Source organism: Nilaparvata lugens, chromosome 9 (assembly GCF_014356525.2).
Source record: "Nilaparvata lugens isolate BPH chromosome 9, ASM1435652v1, whole genome shotgun sequence".
Taxonomy (NCBI): domain Eukaryota; kingdom Metazoa; phylum Arthropoda; class Insecta; order Hemiptera; family Delphacidae; genus Nilaparvata; species Nilaparvata lugens.
The window spans coordinates 27,253,161-27,274,354 of NC_052512.1; the positions used below are offsets into that span (position 1 = coordinate 27,253,161).

At 33.0% G+C, this 21,194-nt stretch overlaps 1 protein-coding gene across 1 annotated transcript in view; it reads right to left on the bottom strand.

The window, feature by feature from the left end:
- Positions 1-11,501: 11,501 nt before the first annotated feature.
- The window catches only part of LOC111064578 (mitochondrial import inner membrane translocase subunit Tim21), a 39,572-nt gene continuing 29,879 nt past the window's right edge, over positions 11,502-21,194 (bottom strand). The window contains exons 2-4 of the mRNA XM_039435724.1: positions 19,544-19,990; positions 18,178-18,277; positions 11,502-12,363 (exon numbers count right to left, since the gene is read on the bottom strand). Of these exons, the coding sequence (XP_039291658.1) occupies positions 12,196-12,363; positions 18,178-18,277; positions 19,544-19,986 (711 nt within the window). The 5' untranslated portion in view covers positions 19,987-19,990 and the 3' untranslated portion in view covers positions 11,502-12,195. The remainder of the gene's footprint in view (positions 12,364-18,177; positions 18,278-19,543; positions 19,991-21,194) is intronic.

Genomic DNA, 21,194 nt, shown 5'->3' on the forward strand with positions numbered 1-21,194 from the left:
TTCTCCAGGTGATCGGGCCAGTCACTGCATGGTACGTGCTCAGCTGTCTAATCAGTGATGTAAAAATATAAATATTTTTAAAGATTATCAAGCAATAAACAATTTTATATGTTGAATAAATTTTTCAAATTACCTGGAAAATTATCAAATAATTATATTATCAACTTATTTTCTTTCATATGAAATATTTAATTTAATTCTTCTGAGAGCGCTATGTTTAAAAGCAATGTTTTGAAAATTGGAAATTGCTCAAACAGAGAGTAGCCGTTATTGATTTCTGCGAAGAGTGTATAATATAACTTATAGTCCAAGCGATGATTGTTAAATTAAACATCAACCTGTAAAGAATTTAATGCTCTATAAGCTTATAATCAGAATGTTTTTTCAACGTTTTCTAATTATAAGAACAAGAAAAGCAAAAAATTAGAGGCGAACTGTTTTTTACCAATTATGTCACACCTTCAAGATCAGATATAAAAAAAAAAAATGAGATCAATATTACAGGGAATAATGCATGCCTTAATTTCGTTCACAACAAAGGTAAAATTCACTCCAAAACTGAATAATTGAAGCTTTTTCCAGTTTACCTTGTCTGGACCCAACGTTGTAATTTGCAAAATTATAATATAATAACATCGGAAATTAATATGTAATTTAAATCATATGTCACATCCAAATCATATGTAATATTAGCTGTTTATTCCTGTTCGAAATACTCAATCTTATTTTATCTATAGAAGGCAATGGTGAGGCGGAGAATCAGCAACGTTGTTCTCCTATCTTTTTCCACTGTCATTTTATCGTGGACCTCACTACAGTACTTGAATGCTACATTATGTACTGTAAATTTGTATTATAGTACTGTAAGGCTAGCTACACACACATAGATTTTTGTCCATACGATATTTTGCCATCCTTGTAAATTCTATTAGATTAAACAGATGATTTCAAACAGATGATGTTTGTCAAGCTCCGTTTAATCTGATAGAATTCATAAGGACGGCAAAATATCGTACGAACAAAAATCGATGTGAGTGTGCAGGGCTTAAGTGATATTATGATATTGTTCTATACCAATATTTTTTGCAATGTTAAATACGGTATACAGATTCAACATCGATATAGTTTAGTTAATATTTTTGAATAGTATGGACCTTTCAGAAGAAATTTATTCATTTTACATTTATTTCAATAGGTCTACTTGGAAGTTTAATTACATTTTTATTGAACGAGCGTTAGTGAGTTCTCACTTGACTTACTAAAGGTCAAAATCTTCCGTATGTGTGTATGTTCTACAATTAACTTTCGCAAGAATTGATCAATCAGCTTCAAATTTTGAACGCATATTCTTCGAACCTTTCCACAGGTCAAGTTCATTGGACAACAAAATTGACTCACTCCTTCGTCCGTTTTCAGGATATAAGAATAATATTGAAAGTGCATAAGAAAAAAATCTGGTGTGGTACACTCACACAACTCTCCTTGCTCATTGAACTATAAGCCTCATTATCAAACGAGAATAATTTAGGGGAATAACATAATGACGATTGACGGCAACATATTTGCAACTACGATCAGACTACTGTATATGTGTATATACAATTATTGTTTTCAGAGTACTTTTTCCTTTATGTAAATTGTGAAATTCGATGATTTTTTTTAAATTCGTCAAAATAGCTGTTCTACAGATGAAATATCTTGACTATGACTGTGTTCTTTTTATAAACTGCTCTACCTACCGTACCCACGGTATATGGAAGAAGAAAAAGTAAAAACCGTGTACCTACCTATCTCATGCACGAGAAGGAGGTTACAAAGTCCATTTCTCAAGGATTGGGTGGACCCCCCATTAGTACCCCAGGAAAAAGACTCATGTCAGTTGATAGAGCTAATAAATAACTATACAGGGTATGGATTTGAAAAAAAACGTTAGAGCCGTTTTTGAGAAAATCGTGAAAAACATGGTTTTTTAGTAACTGTCATTTTTCTCAAGAATATTACGGAGCTCCTGCAATTTTCTCAGAAATGAGACTCACGTCAGTTGATAGGGCTTAAAAATAGCTATCCATGATAAAAATTTGAAGAAAATCGTTAAAGCCGTTTTCGAGAAAACCGTGAAAAACATGGCTTTTTAGTCATTATCCGCCATTTTTCTCAAGAATATTACGGAGCTCCTGGAATTTTCCCAGAAATGAGACTCATGCCAGTTGATAGGGCTTATGAATAGCTATCCATGGTATAAATTTGAAGAAAATCGTTGGAGCCGTTTTCGAGAAAAACGTGAAAAACATGGCTTTCTAGTCATTTTCCGCCATTTTTCTCAAGAATATTGCGGAGCTCCTGAAATTTTCCCTGAAATGAGACTTATGCAAGTTGATAGGGCTTATAAATAGCTATCCATGGTAAAAATTTGAAGAAAATCGTAAAAGCCGTTTTCGAGAAAACCGTGAAAAACATGGTTTTTTAGTCATTTTCCGCCATTTTTCTCAAGAATATTACGGAGCTCCTGAAATTTTCCCTGAAATGAGACTTATGCAATTTGATAGGGCTTATAAATAGCTATCCATGATATAAATTTGAAGAAAATCGTTAAAGCCATTTTCGAGAAAAACGTGAAAAACATGGTTTTTTAGTAATTATCAGCCATTTTTTCCGCCATCTTGAATTGAATTTTATTGAATTTCTTATTGTCGGGTCCTCATGGTATAAGGACCTTAAGTTTAAAATTTCAAGTCGATCGGTTAATTAGGAATGGAGTTAGCGTGTTCACAGACATACACACACACACACATACACACACATACACACACACGGACCAATACCCAAAAATCATGTTTTTGGACTCAGGGGACCTTGAAACGTATAGAAAACTTGAAATTGGGGTACCTTAATTTTTTTTGGAAAGCAATACTTTCCTTACCTATGGTAGTAGGGCAAGGAAAGTAAAAAACTGTTCTAGCTGAAAAATTAAAAATACATGCCACGTGTAGGCTTATACATTGCATCAGGAAAACGAAGTTCAAAACTATGGTTTTCCTAAACATATGTTTTTGAGATAATTTATTTGATGCAGCTGTTTCACATTCACTATTATAAATTATACAGTTTGTGAAAATAAAAATATTTATTGATTACCAAAACAATACTATTATTATATTAATGATAATAATTAATTATTAAAACAATACTTTTATTATATCAATAATAATAATAATATTATTAAACATATTTAGCAATTATCAGAACAATATTATTGAGGTTGAGTGGAATCAGGTAGAAAGCAATAATAGAACAGATGTCCTTTTTTGAATCTCTATCATATTATTTTGTCATTTCCAATGATTACAACATATGTTAGAATATCACATGTCAATAAATAAATTATCTCATTTCCATATGGCACTCACCTTACCATGTTCATAACCTTACTTAATAGGATCCTTTTTCATCCTTTGAAACCCTTAGAGGCAAAATATCTCAAAATCCATTCTTAGTGCGCGTCTAGCATGTTTGAAGAATATTTGTGCACAGTTTCAAGTCTGTAGGACAATTAGTTTGAGCTGTAATGTGATTTTACATCAACATTTTCGAAAAATGCCCTCTCCTGGACCCCCCTGTGCTCCTGATCGAAATTTTTCTGCATAGATCTAATTTTTTTTCGTAGCTGAACAAAAAAGTTCCTCATGACTTTGCTGTGCAATGAGCGGTTAAAAAGTACAAAGTTTTGGGGGGGCCCCAGCTCCCTCAGGGGGGCAAATTTCTAAAAATCCTTTCTTAGTGGATGTTTTCAGGCTACCATAAACAATTGTGCGAAATTTCAAGTTTTTAGGCTCAGTAGTTTGGGCTGTGGTGTGATTTCAGTCTGTCGGGGCTTAGCCTTTTATAAGTATAGAGAAGAAGAAGAAGAAGAAAAGAAGATAGAGAAGAGAAGAGAAGAAGAAGATATATTGTTTATTTTTCTGTGTGGCGAGAAATAACGTTCTCACCATGGGCAAAAATGTTTTTCCGGCTCTCAATCTTTAAACAGATCTTTATTGGCCTATGGCCTCGGACTTGAAAACCGATTTCGAGCCGGAAAAGTCTCATTTTCGGCCCTAGGTGCGAAATATACTATTACATTAGTCAAGTCTACTTGGATTCAAGTTTTCATGTTTGTTTCAACCCTCCACCTGCAGTACACTCGTGAAGACTTGCGTATTACAGTGCTCATGTAAATATAATTTGAACTAAATATTCCATTATGGATATATTTTCTAACAATGTATTGTACTGGTAATGACTTATCTTATAGGGATGATTTCAAAGTTTATGGCCCAGTTGCACAACAGACGGTTAAATTTTAACCGGGATTAATTTCACAAGAACCAATCAGAGAAGGCGTTTTCAAAAAGACGGCTTCTCTGATTGGTTCTCGTAGAATTAGCCACGGTTAAAAATTAAAATTTAACCGGCTTTTGTGCAACCGGGCCTATGTATTTTAAAACTAAATAGTTCTCAAATTCCTTATTTCGCTTTCCTCTTTGTGGTGAAGTTTAAGTAGCTCGTCCCGATCACAACCAACATATTATGGAAAAATGGTTAAAATTTAACCGGCTGTTGTGCAGCGACACTTAGCCAGTTAGCAGGCTCGCTACGCACGCCTTTACTTATCAGCCAGTTTTTTTACCTGAATCTTGTAATAAGCATCAAATTCTAGGATATTTGTGGCTAAAATAAAGAAAATGTTACAGATATATTTGTTTAGTAGTATTGAAAATATTGATATCATAAAAAAGCTGTTGGGAAAAGTATTTTTCAGAAGGGACAAATAGGTAGTCCAATGTAGGCCTATCTCTATTTTATTCACACCATAAATCATTAATAACCATTACTAACAAGTTATTATAATTATTATTGTGTTATTATTTCTGTATTACCATAAACTTTATTACTCCTAGAAACATTCATCTTGACAATAAAGTCCTCTTCCTATGTTTACGCAGATCTGTAAACATATCTAAGATCTGTTTAATATTAGTCTATGGTAATACTAATAGAATACGACTGCCAAGCTCCTGATAAAAATATCAGCGATCAGTTGCATGTAGGAGGACAAGGGCCAGAATTTATCTTGCAGTCTCTACTCACCTATGAGCTTTCATGCTTCTTCATTCGTCACCAGATATCATAAACTATTCTCCAATTAATTAAGAACTGTATTACACTAGACGATGGGGCTGGGTCCCCAACGGGACACTAAAAACTGGTGCCATGGGCGGTTGACAACCCTAATTTAATCCAAAACCAATGACAGCCACTGCAAATTTTATACTGTATCAGGTAATATAAGGTTTGTATAGTGGCCGTTGTGTTTGTTGCCATGCTCTTTCCCTACATGTAACTGTCCATTGAAATTTTGTAGTGAGAAAAAATGTCAATGGACAGTCATATGTAGGGCAAGAGCAGGGCCACAAAAAACGGCCACTAAAAACCTTATATTAACTGGTACAGAACAAAATTTACAGTGGCTGTCATTGTTTTTGGATTACACTAGGGTTGCCAGCCGCCCAGGACACCAGTTCCTAGTGTCCCGCTGGCGACCCAGCCTAGAATACATTGTATTCTAGGTACATTATGGGTAGAAGCAACTTAGCAGTCGCAAGACTCAAGTCTAATAATTCAAAATAATTATATAATAATAAGTCAAAAGTAATTCGTCATAATAGACAAGGAGTTAGAAGAATAGGATAGAATAGAATAGAATCTTTATTGCAGCAATATCTGAGGTCATCAGATACAATAAAAGTGTCAAATATATACAATATGATACAAAATAAAAATATATATCATCAGTAAGCTACACTATCAGTACCCTATGATAATATGTCACCTGATTTTCAACTTATAACCGAATATTCCTAGCTAATGTATAAAAATCTTCAATCTTGTTTAGGGTTAGCTGCTAAGAAACGTTTCATATGAATTTTAAAAGTTCCATTCTCCATATTTCTAAGATCTTCAGGAAGTGAATTAAACAATTTTATTGATAAAAATAAAAATGTTTTTTGTGTACTAGAATAGGTATACCGATAAGTAGTCAAATTACCCCTATTTCTAGTGTTATGGCTATGAACTACCCCCTGCTCCACAAACTTCTCCAAATTCTCCTTAACATAAATAAGGCTCTGTTGAACAAATATTGAAGGTAGAGTCAATATTCCCAGAATTTTAAAATGCTCATCACACTGTGCTCGCTTAGAAAGCCCACAAATCAGTCTGATAGCCTTTCTCTGTATTCTAAAAAGTCTACCACTGTAAGCTCTGGAACCCCAAAGTATGGTGCCATATGACAGATGAGAATTGATGTGAGCATAATAAATCACCTTTAAAACATCCAAACTGACATATGACCTCAGTTTTCTAATTAAGAAGACTCCCTTATTCAGCTTGCTAGCAACAATGTCAATATGCTGGGACCAACTAAGGCAAGTGTCAAGTGTGAAGCCCAGAAACTTTGCCTCTTTCTCCTCATTCATAGTCAGTCTTCTATTATAACTGATAGTCAAGTTCTGAACTTTATCAGAGTTTACACATAATAAATTTGAATTACACCAGCTTTCGATCGAATCAGCCAAGTCCTGGGAAGCTTGACTCAATGAAACTACTGTGGGAAAGCTCAGAAAAACACACAGATCATCCGCAAACAAATAGCTTTTGGCTGGAGGGTTTGCAATTGTTGGTAGATCATTTATATAGACAATGAACAAAATAGGCCCTAAAATAGAACCCTGAGGCACGCCATGGGAGACAGGTAGATACTGTGACTCAGATTCCTCAAAAACAACCTTCTGGAATCGATCCCCCAAATAAGATTCTACCAGTCTCAAAGATCTTTCCTGGAAGCCATAAAATGCAAGCTTATAGCAACGATTTGTGCGATACAGTGTCAAATGCTTTTGACAGGTCAAACAATTTAGTCTGAGTAAATTTCTTGTTTTCCAAAGAATTCAGACAATCCCTGTATAGATCAATTGTAGCTCTAACCGTATTTCTCCCAGTCCTATATCTAAACTGAGAATTGTTGAAAAGATTGTTTCTTTCGAAGTAATCCACAATTTGATCATTTAGAGCCTTTTCAAGTACTTTTGAAACAGTAGTGGTTATGTTAATAGGTCTAAAGTTATTATAATCTGATCTACAGCCTTTTTTATATATGGGCAGAACTTTATTCATCTTCAAGCTTTGTGGAAAAACACCTTCAAGGATTGAACTATTAACTAAGTGTGTAAGAGGATCTATAATATAATCAAGACTGAGTTTAAGCATCCTAGGACTAATGTCATAGACGTCTGCACTATTACTCCCCTTCATTTTCTTGAGTATATTAATTATGTTATCTGTTTCAACTAATTCAAATTCAAATCTGGACGTGGGCGCACAGTAACCAGCTCTCAAAAAGTCCATTGCACTATGACTGCAACTTTTACTTTCAACTTCAGCTACAATTTTATCTATGTTTTCTGTAAAGAATTTGTTGAACTGATTTGAGTTTAATGAGCCTTTTTTAATCATTGACTTGGATTTACTGTTTTTTAATTATACCCCAAATTGCCCTGCTCTTGTTTTTGGATTCAATAATTTTTTTGTGTCTTCCTTAGAGTCACTAACATGTCTTTGAATTCCTTTTTTCTAATTTTATACAGAATCTTTATTTCATTATCACCAGTATTAAGATAAACATCATAGAGCAGATCACACATATTCTTGATATTCATTAATTCAACACTATAGATTTTGCCTGGTTTAGGAGCTGTTGTCTTTAATTTTACAGTCTTCAATGGAAATGTCAAATCCACAATATTCTTGAGTGTACTCAGGAAAAAGGAGGTTTTTAGTTCTAGATTGCCATCTCTATATAGGTCCGTCCAATTTATTTTATGTAGCAAATTTTGAAAATGTATAATACTGTCACTGTTGATGTGTTGAATAGTTTTGGTTTCTGTGCAATTGCTTCCTGAATGTTTTGAAAATAATCTTGTTTCAAATGTGAGAGCCCAATGATCTGAGTACCATGTCTTTTCAACCCCACATGTAAAAGAACCTTCACTGATGATAGTGTCAATACAGGTTCCCCCATTAGATGAATTAGGTCTGGTAATATTGTTATAACTCATCGTCAATCCAAAAGAAACAAATAAGTCCTTCAATTCCTTAATATTATTGTCATTGCTTATAAAATCATAATTGAAATCAGCACATAAAATTATGTTATTGGCATATTTCAAGACATGTTCCAATATACAACTTAGTCTATCCAGGAATATGTTAAAATTATTGTTTTCAGAGTTTGGTCTATATAAAGCTAAAACTATTGTATTTGAATGCACTAAATGGATAGCTGTCGCCTCTAAAACCATCTCTATTGACATCTGATTTATGCTTTCAAGCCTTTCAAAATCTAGTCCATTTTTCACATAGATCAGGCACCCCCATGTTTCCTGGTGACCCTACAATAAGCATTCCCAATTGAAAAGCCATTAATTCCATACAAGTCAACCTCCTCTGACTCCAACCATGTTTCAACTATACAAGCAATGTCCACATTCAAGTCTTTAAGTTGATATTCAACAGAGTCAAGCTTATTTCTGATGCTTTGAACGTTCCAATGGAAAATAATAGTAGGCCTATTAAAATTGTCGTAATTCTGATCATTTTTATATTTAACTTGATTACCTGAGTCAACAATATACTCTATACATGGATTTCTATGTGCTTTGCTTCTTCTAAAAAAGACCTGGGCTTCGTAATGACTGGTATCTGTAAGACTGGATTTGAATTCAATCTCATCTCACAAACTCCACCTGTGATCAAACCTGACAAATTATTACAACTCTCAACACCAACAAATGAACAGTCATTGCTTGAAGAAGAAGCTGATTTGATTGACAAGACTGGGGCCACGTCATACGTCTGAATAGATCCTGATAGTAAATTCAATAACTCATTTGCAAGTCTTATTTTCCCATGCCTATTAAGATGCAGCCCATGCCGAGTGTGAAATCTCGTCTGGTAGCTCCATATGCTTAGCATACTCAGAGAAAACTCTTGGGAAATTGAACAAACAGCTTCATTAAAAGACTCTATACACTTGTTCTGTTCATATGCGACCCCACTGCAAGATCATACCTGTATGGTATTGTCGAAAGAATCAACCCTAACTTATTGTTCCTCAGAGTACTAACTAATTTACGGAGCTTCATTATACAATTATAAATGTCTATCTCCGTAGAGGTGTCATTAAAGCTATTTGTTCCCCCTATAAGAACAACAGTATCATCTTGTTTCATTGTGCCAAGCTCAAATGATGACAAAATACCATCCATGATATAATTAATCGGTGCGCTAGTAGAAATTAATGACTTGAACTTGAGGTTAGAGGCTGACTTCCTATCCATCAACTCCCTTATGCCTTTCACATGGCTGTCACCCCACAGCCAAACACTTGAAGAGTCTTCAACAAGAATGTCATTTTCAGGAGAAACATTTTCAATCTGATAATTGTTTCTATAAGTTCCTACTCCATTAAAAACTGAGCTCATCATGGAACATGCATTAAGAAAACTGTTCAGTACTGACTTAGCCTTCCCAACATTAGTCTTCATATCTAATATCAAACACCTATTTTTCTCCAAATCAGAAATCCTATTGAGAAAGAGCCTTTTCTCCGAAAATGTACCCTCCCCCTGCACTACATCAACAGAACAACAATCCGTACCGATATGTTGCTCGACGTCAATTACCTCGTTCAAGCGCACATTCATCTCCTCCGTTTGAGCACCAAAATCCCTAAACGTTTTATCTTGAAGATCCATTATCAATTTTTCATTCATTATGGAACGGTCTACAGCAGCATTCCATTGTACCCATAGACGAGAATTCTCCGCAACCAGATTATGATTCTCAATCATTAACTTCTCAACAAGATGAAAACAGCCAACGCAAACATCCTGAGAAACAGATTTATTTATCCTATCAGGCTCTACACACTCTGAAGACACCTGGTTGTGTAATTCAGATACAACAGGGAGTTCAGTTTCATTGGCATGAGATATAGGGGTGGAAGACATTGCAGCTGACATCACACTAATATTTGATGCAACATGTGAATGGTCATCGCAAACGGAATCCTCATCTGCAGAGTCGTCGTTTAATCTCGTTGTTCCATCACAAGGAGGAGAATGATTGTGAGAATCAGATTGGCTCATATCTACTATTTTTTTAATATTTCTATCAGTTTTAAGAGTAGCCTTACATGTCTTTGACAGACAACGCCAAGTTATGTTCCCCAATGAATTAGCAACTGTTTTTCTGTAAGTAAAACTTTGAAAAGTCAATTTAGGGTTGCCCTTGTTAGTCTTTCCAACAATAAACTCAACCCCTTCAGCCATTCCTCCCTATCCCCTGACTCGTTCAATATGAGGTTCTGATAATAAAGTGATTGTGTAGTTGAGGAAAAAATATCAAGAAAATTTTACTGTAAGACTGAAAATATTCTACATGTACTAGAGAGTAGGTAGACTATTTGTTTATAGTGTACGACGTAAACTAAAAGAGTAAAGAGTGTAAAAATCCTTATGATATTAAGTATTCAATTGATAATAAAGTATGAATATTATTGGAATTATGTCATGAATTGATTATTTCTATTCATTAATCATGAATATGATGATTTAAATTATAAGTTCAGAATTCTGTGCGGTATGCTGACAATAATATTTTAAGAAGAAAAAAGAAAGATTAATGAGAGAGCTCTTCAAAACAAACAAGTTTAACGCTAGTAAAGGGAAGGATTAAGAAGATTAATCGGCTAGAGAAACAAATAAAATCTTATCACTAGAATGTTGAAGATGATATATCTCAGTGAAAGTCTGATAAGGAGTCTAAATGTGCACCACGCAAGGAATCACGCAGCAGGGTTGACTCTCTTCGTTCTGCAGCAAGGATTACTCATCATCATCAAGCAAGAAATTAGTTCCGTATCATTAGATCCAACTGGGTATCTCAATCGGTATATCGTTCATCCACACAGACACTTGAGATCGAATAAGTTTTTATTGGTTCAATGTAACAAAATATTGATATTGACAGTGCAGAGAAACCAACAATGTCCGATGTACACGAATTATTATATTTTTCATCTCATTCAAAAGTTCATTTCCAATAGATAGGTGGACGCAACGATCATTGAACAAGCAACACGGTATTAGATATTGTTGCACACCCAGCTTTGGGTTCAGGCAACTGAATATTCCTTTGAGCAGCCTCACTACAACGTGTTACTTGGTACCGACGTCAAACAAGATTCTTATTTACAGGTGGTACAATTTCATCCCTCAAGTTTGTTTCAGGGAGGTCAAAGTTCAATCCGCTCCAACCAACTCACAATCACCGGCTTCCTTGTCTCTTTCTTGTAGGTTAGGAAGTAATTATCAGCAATTAGACTTACGTTACGTCTCTCTTCAGGCAAAACTATTAATGCACTCGTAGAATCACTTCCCAAATATTTAAAAATCACTCACTTAGAGGGTAAGACTCACAAAATAACTACATAATTCACAAAAACAGACAGACGAACTTTCGAGTACACCACTCGTAGCAGCCAGTGCTACCAACCAAGGCAAATGAAATAACTTTTTCAATATCAAAATGGGCTGAAATTTCATTTAATAAATTTGCAACAGTTACAATAAATACATTCCTAAATGTATGACTATAAGATGGTAGATTGCATAGTACAATATTCAATTACCTTTTTTGTTAGGGCTACACTTAAATATAAATAAATAAAAATCCAAAATCTATAGGGTAAGGATACATCGATTTTTATTTCTTTCTAACAATATTCAATATGACTAATGAAAATAAGACGAGCAAAATTAAATCATCAGTCGATCGTAATAACGTAAAAACAATACTTCTGCCACTATCATTATTATTCTGATTACTTGATACTTGATTGGCAGTATCGCAATATCACGCAACAGGATTTTATATGAACACAATTATGTTAAATATTTAAGTCTCTATAGTTCTTAATTTTAAAAGAGATTATATACATTTCAAAAGTGTAATATTCTATTTCAATTGAATTGTTCAGTCTATTGAACGTATTATTCTACTTCTGGAGATTACTACAAATTCTTTCATCTTAAGGTACTAGATTACACCATCTTCTAATTCTTTTGAGAAGCCGATGTCTTGAATTCGTTTTCCTTTTGGGGTATCGACATGTCCGTATCTATTATCTTCGAGAACAATAGCAGTTCTACCGAAATCATCAAGTTCTACAAACAAATATCGAAAAAAATATTCTCCATTCCCATCCTGAAACAAATGCCAAAAAATTAGCTTTCCATAAATGGTTGATTAAATTTAATTAATCCTATTTCCAACATTTCAAAATTTTTTATAGTTACAATGATACTGTCTCAACAAGTCTTATAAATGTCTTAATGGAATAGTATATTTCGCACCTAGAGCAGAAAATGAGATTTTCCCGGCTCGAAATCGGTTTTCAAGTCCGAGGCCGTAGGCCGAGGACTAGAAAAGATTGAGAGCCGGAAAAACATTTTTGCCCGTGGTGCGAACGCTATTTTTCGCCACACACAAAAATGAACAATATATATAGGTATAATATATACAGGGTGATTCATAATTATGGTAAAATAATTTAATACGTGATAGTAGAGGTAAAAATAAGAAAAAAAAGTTCTTATAAACATATATCCATAAACGCTTCATTAGCGAGCTATACAGAGTGAAAGATTTCGCCCGGAATTCAGTTCCTCTGGTGAAATACACCGATGCTGAATTGCTTGGGGACTAGTTTTTGAAAAACTTATGCTGGATTCATATGGAAAAATATCTGAAAATTGAATAAAACTAGTCTGGAAGCTTTAGTGTGAGTAGTTTTTGAGTAAAAAGTTGAAATATGCAAAAAATTCAAGTAGAAAAACACCGACTTCTATGTTTGATGCCCAATAACTTTCTTTAATTACCAGTAAACAAATATTTTTTCGCAATAAAAATTGTAGAGAATTTAATTCTGAAAAGAATGATGTAAGCTGTGTAAACTAAATTTAAATAAAAGTTGGATAAAATGTATTCTTATGCAGTACATTACACCACAAAAATTTGCTGTTTTATGAGGAGAGAACTAATAACTCATAAGTTGTAGCTGATTGCAAATAAAATATTCGGTTTTTTATGAAAAGTTTTTTTTATATGAAAATAGCATATCTAAGTGACATTAAACTTATACCAAAAGACTAGTAGATTATGCCATTAAGCCTGGGAGGAAGCTCGAACAGAAGTAGATGATCTCCTATGATTCCTGCCCAAATGTTTACTGAAAACTGATGTTGTGGAAGATTGGGATTGATGGCATGAGGATTCTCAGCTGCCCAAATATGTTAGTTGTGGACGTTAACGATAGCTGTTCTTGTAAAGTGTGCCTCGTCGGTAAATAAAACGGTTGTTAAAAAGTTTGGGTAAACAAGTTTTACTAAAAACCATCGGCAAATACCAGCACGGGGAATACAGTCTCGTGGCAATAGAGTATGAACTTTCTGGAGGTGGTATGGATGTAATTGTTGCTCTTTTAGTATCCTCCAAATAATGGATTGATTGACATTAAACTGCACTGACAATTCTCTTGTGTTCTTCTCGGGATGTTCATAAATTTCATTGAGAACTTGTTCTTCTAACTCAACAGTCTTAGTAGATCGAGGTCTGCCTGCATAAATGTGCTCTTTGGATATCAAAGAATCTGTCTCAGACAGACGTTGATAAATAGTGGCAAAAAACCTTGAACTTGGACATACTCGGTTAGGAAAGTTCTCTTGATACAAACGTCTTGCTTCAGTACTATTACAGTAGTGTCCCACTCCATACATTAAATGCATGTTAGCTAATTCGGAGTATGAATAATGTCTAAAATTACCTGCCATTTCTTAAAAAGTTAACACTTAACACAAAAACAAAGTGAAATGGTTACAAATAACTGGTTAATAGGTTAAACAAAAAACACAGCGCGGCTACAGTAGGCCTAACTTACAGTTTGTTTTTTGTTCAACAGTGAGCTAAAATATTTCTGAAAATAATTTTTAGCTGATAATTTCTTTTAAATATTTCTTTATTCAAAACAAAATAAATCAGCTGTTTTGGAACAGCTGTTCTTAAAATCAATGTTCTATTTGCAATCAGCTACAACCTATGAGTTATTAGTTCTCTCCTCATAAAACAGCAAATTTTGTGGTCTAATGTACTACATAAGAATACATTTTATTCAACTTTTAATCAAATTTAGTTTACACAGCTTACATAATTCTTTTCAGAATTAAATTCTCTACAATTTTTATTGCGAAAAAATATTTGTTTACTGGTCATTAAAGAAAGTTATTGGGCATCAAACGTAGAAGTCTGTGTTTTTCTACTTAGATTTTTTGCATATTTCAACTTTTTTCCCAAAAACTACTCACACTACAGCTTCCAGACTAGTTTTATTCAATTTTTCAGATATTTTTCCATATGAGTTCAGCATAAGTTTTTCAAAACTAGTCCCCAAACAATTCAGCATCGGTGTACTTCACCAGAGGAACTGAATTCTGGGCGAAATCTTTCACCCTGTATAGCTCGCTAATGAAGCGTTTATGGATATATGTTTATAGGAACTTTTTTTCTTATTTTTACCTCTACTATCACGTATTGAATTTTTTTACCATAATTATGAATCACCCTGTATATATATATATATATATATATATATATATATATATATATATATATATATATATATATATATATATATGAGAATAGTTGTTTACTAAGCACTTCCGAAAGCAGAAGTGGAAGGTGATAGCTCTAGCAAATCTGAGGTAATCTGAATATCGGGAAATTGTCCAAGTATTTTTATTTTTTATTCTGATTTGTCTAAATAACCTAAAAGATGATGTTCAATTATGTGGGAGGTTGAGTTTATACTTTTTTATTCTTTCAAATGACAATAAGATGATATTATTATAAATGTTTTAATTATTGAATAATGAACACAAATAATGAAAAGTTTTTTGATCACTTTTCTTAGTTCCATGTTAGCGGCTGGAAAGGGTACTCTTTCTGGCCTAGGCCGGAAAGAAACCTGTTCTGACGTCAGACGAGAGTCGTCTGCAAACAATGTCTTTCAGATCTACGTAGGGACTGGAAAACAGCTGCTTTCTGTGCAGTGTGGCAAAAACATGTTATTAGTGATTGTTTCTCTAGATAGATAGCCTACTATTCCAAAATCCAAGGTAATGTTATACGATTCTCACAATCTATTAAATTTCTACAAACGATACAGTATTTATTTATTTTATTTGAATATTACAAGAGTGCGATAGTATCCCTCTAGCTGTAAGCTATTTGAGGGATATATAAAAATAATACTTTACATACAATAAAACAATCCATAACAATAGTTCTGTTTTCTTAATCGACCTGATTATATTTCTTCATTTTTTAAACTGATTGTTCTGTTTTGTCCATTGCACCATAATTTAGTTTATTAAGTTCATTGACTAAAATAATGGAGAAATTGATAAAAAATAGATTATTAAGTTTTTAAACAAACACAAAATAATAGAAGAGAATCAGTTTGGTTTTCAGAGTAAAAAGAGTACAAATGATGCCCTGATCAAATTCTCGAACGCGGTTTCAGATCGTTTGAACCAAGGAAAGAAAACCCTAGCTATCTTCCTGGACCTAGCAAAAGCTTATGACACTGTGTCTCACGATAAGTTATTGGACAAATTAGAGTGGGTTGGCATAAGAGGATTACCTTTGAAATTGTTCAAGAGCTACTTGTCAAATAGAGCACAGATTTTATCACTTGATGACTCAGTAAGTGAAATACCTCTTTCATGCTATGGTCTCCCTCAAGGCACTGTCTTATCACCTATCCTCTTCCTGTTATATGTGAATGAAGTACTTAGATTAGAGTTGAATGGAGGGGAAGTATATTCATTCGCAGATGACACAGTGTTGTTGTATGGGGGTGAAACATGGAATGAGACCTATGAGACGGCAGCTAAAGGCGTCTCTACACTAAAAAGATGGTTGGATTTCAACTCCCTTAGTTTAAATATTAAAAAAAACAAAGTATATTGCTTTTTCAAGGAGTATTGCTGGAAGAGAAGAAACGAACTGTGTACTTAAACTGCACATTAATAGTGAGAATTTTAACAATAATTTAGCTGCATGTAACTGCCCTGAAATAGAAAAAACCAGCCACATCAAATACCTAGGTATAATTATTGATGAAGGATTTAAATGGAAAAGACACATTGATTATTTGTGTGAGCGATTAAAGTTTGTATCCTATAATTTCTATAAATTGCGGTCCATACTCCAGATACCAATGTTAAAAATGGTTTACTTTGCAATTGTACAGTCCCTACTGCAATATGGATTAGTGGTTTGGGGGGGAGCATTCAACACTCATCTATTAGCTCTATTTGTAATACAAAAAATGATTATAAAAACAATACTAAATAGACCTATGATATACCCTTCTATTCAAGCCTTCAATGAAATTAAAGTGATGACAATCCGCCAGCTGTATGTATTGAACGTCTTTAAATACTTTCAGAGTAACAAAAATATATTTTTTAAAATAAATAACGAACATCAACGAACCAGATACAATATAAATAAATATAAATGTTATGACTCAGATCTGACAATCATCCGTAAGCAGCTTATTTATATAGCACCAAAAATAATCAATAAATTACCTTCAGATCTCATTGAATTTCCATGTATCAAAACTGTCCCTAATAACATAAGAGATTGGATTTGCCAGAATTTTTATTTTGATTTGAATATTTTGTGATTTTTTTTCGTATAGGAATTGCGATTTGCCAAGATTTTTTTTCCAATATATTTTGTGTTTTTTTTTCTTCGTAGAAGTATTACGATTTGCCAGAATTTTTATTCCAATTTGAATATTTGTTATTTTTTTCGTATGGGAATTACGATTTGCCAGAATTTTTTATTTTCAATTTAATATTTTGTGAATTTTTTTGTTTTTATAAGAATATTATGATTATCCCTCTTCCCATTTACCATGAAATGCGTTCTATATACCCTGTTTACACTGTATTTATGGATCACTATATGAATAAGAGAGTACCATAGTTATATAGTATATTAAGATACTCGAGAGAATTTTTTAATTTTTTTGTTGTGAATTCTGTTTCGATTCCTCGTTTCAGAATTTACTATTCTGTAAAAATATTTGCTTCTGTGCTAAATCAATTTAAATCAGGTTAAGCATATTATAATTTCATCTCCTACTCCCACTGGCGAACAAGAGTCATCTTATGCCAGTGGTTTTTTCACTTACCGTTTATTATTATTACACTTTGGTTGTATTGTATTGTCATGTTGAGCTTTGAAAATAGAACATAAAAAAAAAAATAGAACATAGATAAAGACTGCTCGGTAAGCGACAATTAACAAGATATCAATTTGGAATATTACCTAATATTATTCACTCTGACACAAATATTTATTAAATCATAATACATTTTCATTCTAAAATTAAAATAATTTTAAACTCAATAATACACAATATTCCTTCCTGAAACTAATCAAAATTATTTATTCTTATGAAGTGCACTTTAAGTTTTGTTTGAATCTCATTTTTACTCTGTAACATTGTCAACTCTAATGGCAATGAATTTAAAAGAAATGGTATTCTGATTTCCGGAGCTCTTTTACCATAGGCATTGTTATATCTCTGGGTTCTATAATTTCTATGTCTCAATGTGTATTCTATTTCGTTCATTTCTCTTTATTCGTTCTTAAAGTAGTTTCGTGACAAATCTGTGACACATTATATCACTCTTGTTGTGTTCCATAAATTGACAACAGCATTGAGGTCAACCTTGACGTAATGAGATCTTGAAGAGTTTTAAAATGCCTATAACCATCCTCGGTAAATAAAGAATCTATATGCAAAATTTCAAGTTCATCAGCTCAGTACTTCAGACGTGATGATGCGTCAGTCGTGAATTTCCTGTCCCGTACGTGTATAAGCCAGTTCTTTCCTTTATTATATTATATATAGAATAGGTGAATTGCAACTTGAATTATCACCTCAATCATTTCCAGATGAACAGTTGCTTTTTTGTGAAGTCCTTCAATATAGAACTTCATTCGCAAATGTTCCACGCCATCTTTCTCATAAATAACATGACTGAAATAAAAAGTAAGTAATAGAAAGTTAAAAATAGGAGAAAATAAAACATTTATCACTTTAAAGTGGCCCATCACTGGTGTTCTACCAGTCACCTCTTATAGGTCATTAGAGGTGGCTTTGGTTCTACCTTACAGATAAAATAAAGTTCTATCCTTTATTTATTTATGTTTTGAATGACTCTAATTTAAAATCATTGTGAGATAAAATAATAAGGCGATCCTTGTGCTATTTTTCTTCAAAATTTACGTGATGGCACATTCCAAAATAAGGATTGATTGAATGAATGAAATGATCGCTGACCAAGGGTTAAATGCTGGTCTTAATAACTGTCATTTTTCTTTGTATAATTAGATTGATATGTAGTAAAAATAAAAGCAATTTATTCATTCTAAAATAAGGATTGTCTTCCACGCATAATTTCTACACAATTCTAGTCCAAAATAAAAATGCAAACTACCAATTTTTCATTTAGATGGATTAAATTAATAAAAAAATAGGCTCAAATATAGCCAAAAATAGGCTCCTAATATTTCACTCAATTATCACTTTTGGAACGAGAAAATACTGAATTATTTAAGAACATTAAAAACCATGGAAGAAATACTATATTCATATACATTTAGTAAAGGTAGCTTGAATGCATTCCATCAAAGCGTGAAAAACTATTCAAGTTCATACTTCTTGTATTTTTGAAAATAAAAACCAATAATATAAATCAACTGCCATTCAGATTATATGCATTTTTTTATTTAGTGTGAATAATTTCTTCGTTTTCTGGGACATGGAAATTTTATCCAATGCATCTAATTGTATCCTGCATCTTTCGCCAACCTTCAATCACCTCTTAATGAGAAATTGTAAATTTCGTAAATCGTGATTGAATAAAGGCTAAATATTATTACTCCACTTGAATTATATTTATCTTCATTAAAGAAAAACTTATCACTTCAAATAAGCGTAGAGGGTTTGTTTTTGTAGTATCAACACAAAGCAAATCAGGAGTATTTGGCAACATTCTGTGAATAAATATTTTTTATATTTATGGAGATCTGGACGTTTAGCTTCAGAAGTGAGCTAAGCTCGAGTAAAGCTAACTGACTTTATAATTGTTTTCAATTAGAAATTGGAATAAACAACATTATCAAACATTTGTAAGAAATTAAATGCGGTTTCACAATATTGGCGAAGATTGTGGATGAAATCCATCAAATATAAGTGGACAAATTTCAAGTTTTAAATTTTAGAGTAAAATATAATATTCACCTGACATGACGCCTTCTTTCACGTCTGGTTTCTTCGCCATATCCCGTAATTGGCGAACCCAATTCATATTGCAATCTGGGATCATTCCGACATCTTTCCAATACCAGAGAGTAAATATTATTTGGACTTTTCTTTGAAAAAAGCCCTTTGATAACCGTTTTGAATATTAAGCCGGTAAGACCAACACCAGCCAGGATAACACCTAAATAAGTAACAGTCTTGGTGGTTTCTTTTACTTTAACGAAGACAGCTTGTACTTGACATCTTGACGGTTTTGAGACCACTGAAGTTTGCGCTTCACTTTGATTTTGGTTGCTTGAGCTGCTGTGTCTTACTGGCATGCAATCCGATGGAGGCCTAATAACAGCTAACACTCCTCGCGGAAATAACAAGACTGACTCCATAAAAGCCTTTCTACAAGCTAGGGGTAGAAGTTTAACCATTTTGCTGAAAAAAGAAAAAAAATAGAATATTATAATGATAGACTATTCACACTGATGATAGCTTTTTATCAAGTCAAAAATATGAAAATATTTATGGGGCATGGAAGTACCAACACACCATTTAAAAAAAATTAAATTCAAAGCAAATAAAATTAATATAATTACTTGTTCATTAACCAATTCTTCGTCTATCAGCTCTTCAAAAGCTGTCATTCCAAAACTGTGTCTTAGTTATTCCAAAACACAAATCAGTGGAAATTTAGTTATTTGGAAGTAGTAATAAGTATCCTACACGTTTTTAAAGGAGAGTCATTGTAGGATATTATAAAAAGTAACTTACTAACTTAAGAACCTACTCCTACATTTTACAATTATTTCGATAAATATAAGATTTCATAGAAAATCAATAGTTTGTCATAACTTGAAATTTTCGAAAAATATGTTAATTTTCTATAAGTTAATTTATTTTTCTTTTCATCAAGAACAGTTCACTTTTAAAATGTGCCATTATGAGGTTCCTAATGGCTAATGAGTTGAAGTGCAAAATGCCACATGAGCTTCAAAATTGTGGGTATACAGTACTGATAAAAATTCGGTTTCAATCAATTATAAAACAGTCGGAATACTGTCAAAATATTCATGAATTAAAAAAATTATAAATATCTACAACGAATTTATATAATTTGCATACTGCGATAGTTCATACAGATAAGGCTCTATTAACCTTTGATAGATTATTATTATCGGACCAGTCATGGTTTGAGAGAAAGTAAATTTAGTAAAAGTGAGTAAATACAACCATAGAGAAACAACTTTTGCTGCTATCTCAAGCCGATTACTGTCGATTTTTACTCTTTTGACCGGGTAAGAGTGTATGAACGGCACAATATGAGAGACTACCACCGTCATAAAGCTTCACGGGAAAGAACTACGTGGACTATCGGCTTGAGATAACAGTAAAAGTTGCGACATAAACGCCCTATACCATGGGATAACTACTTAAGCTATTGTTTCTCTATGATACAACCCACTGCTTGGGTCAAGGTAGGACAGTTTTGAGCCCAGTATTCAACGTTTTCGAATGTAGTCTGACTGTCCATTGAGGTTCTTCATTCTCCATTTTCCTATTATTAACTGAAATATTCTAAATAAATCGATGAAAATCCTATATATTAAGTAGATATAAAATCTTCATCAATTGCATCTTA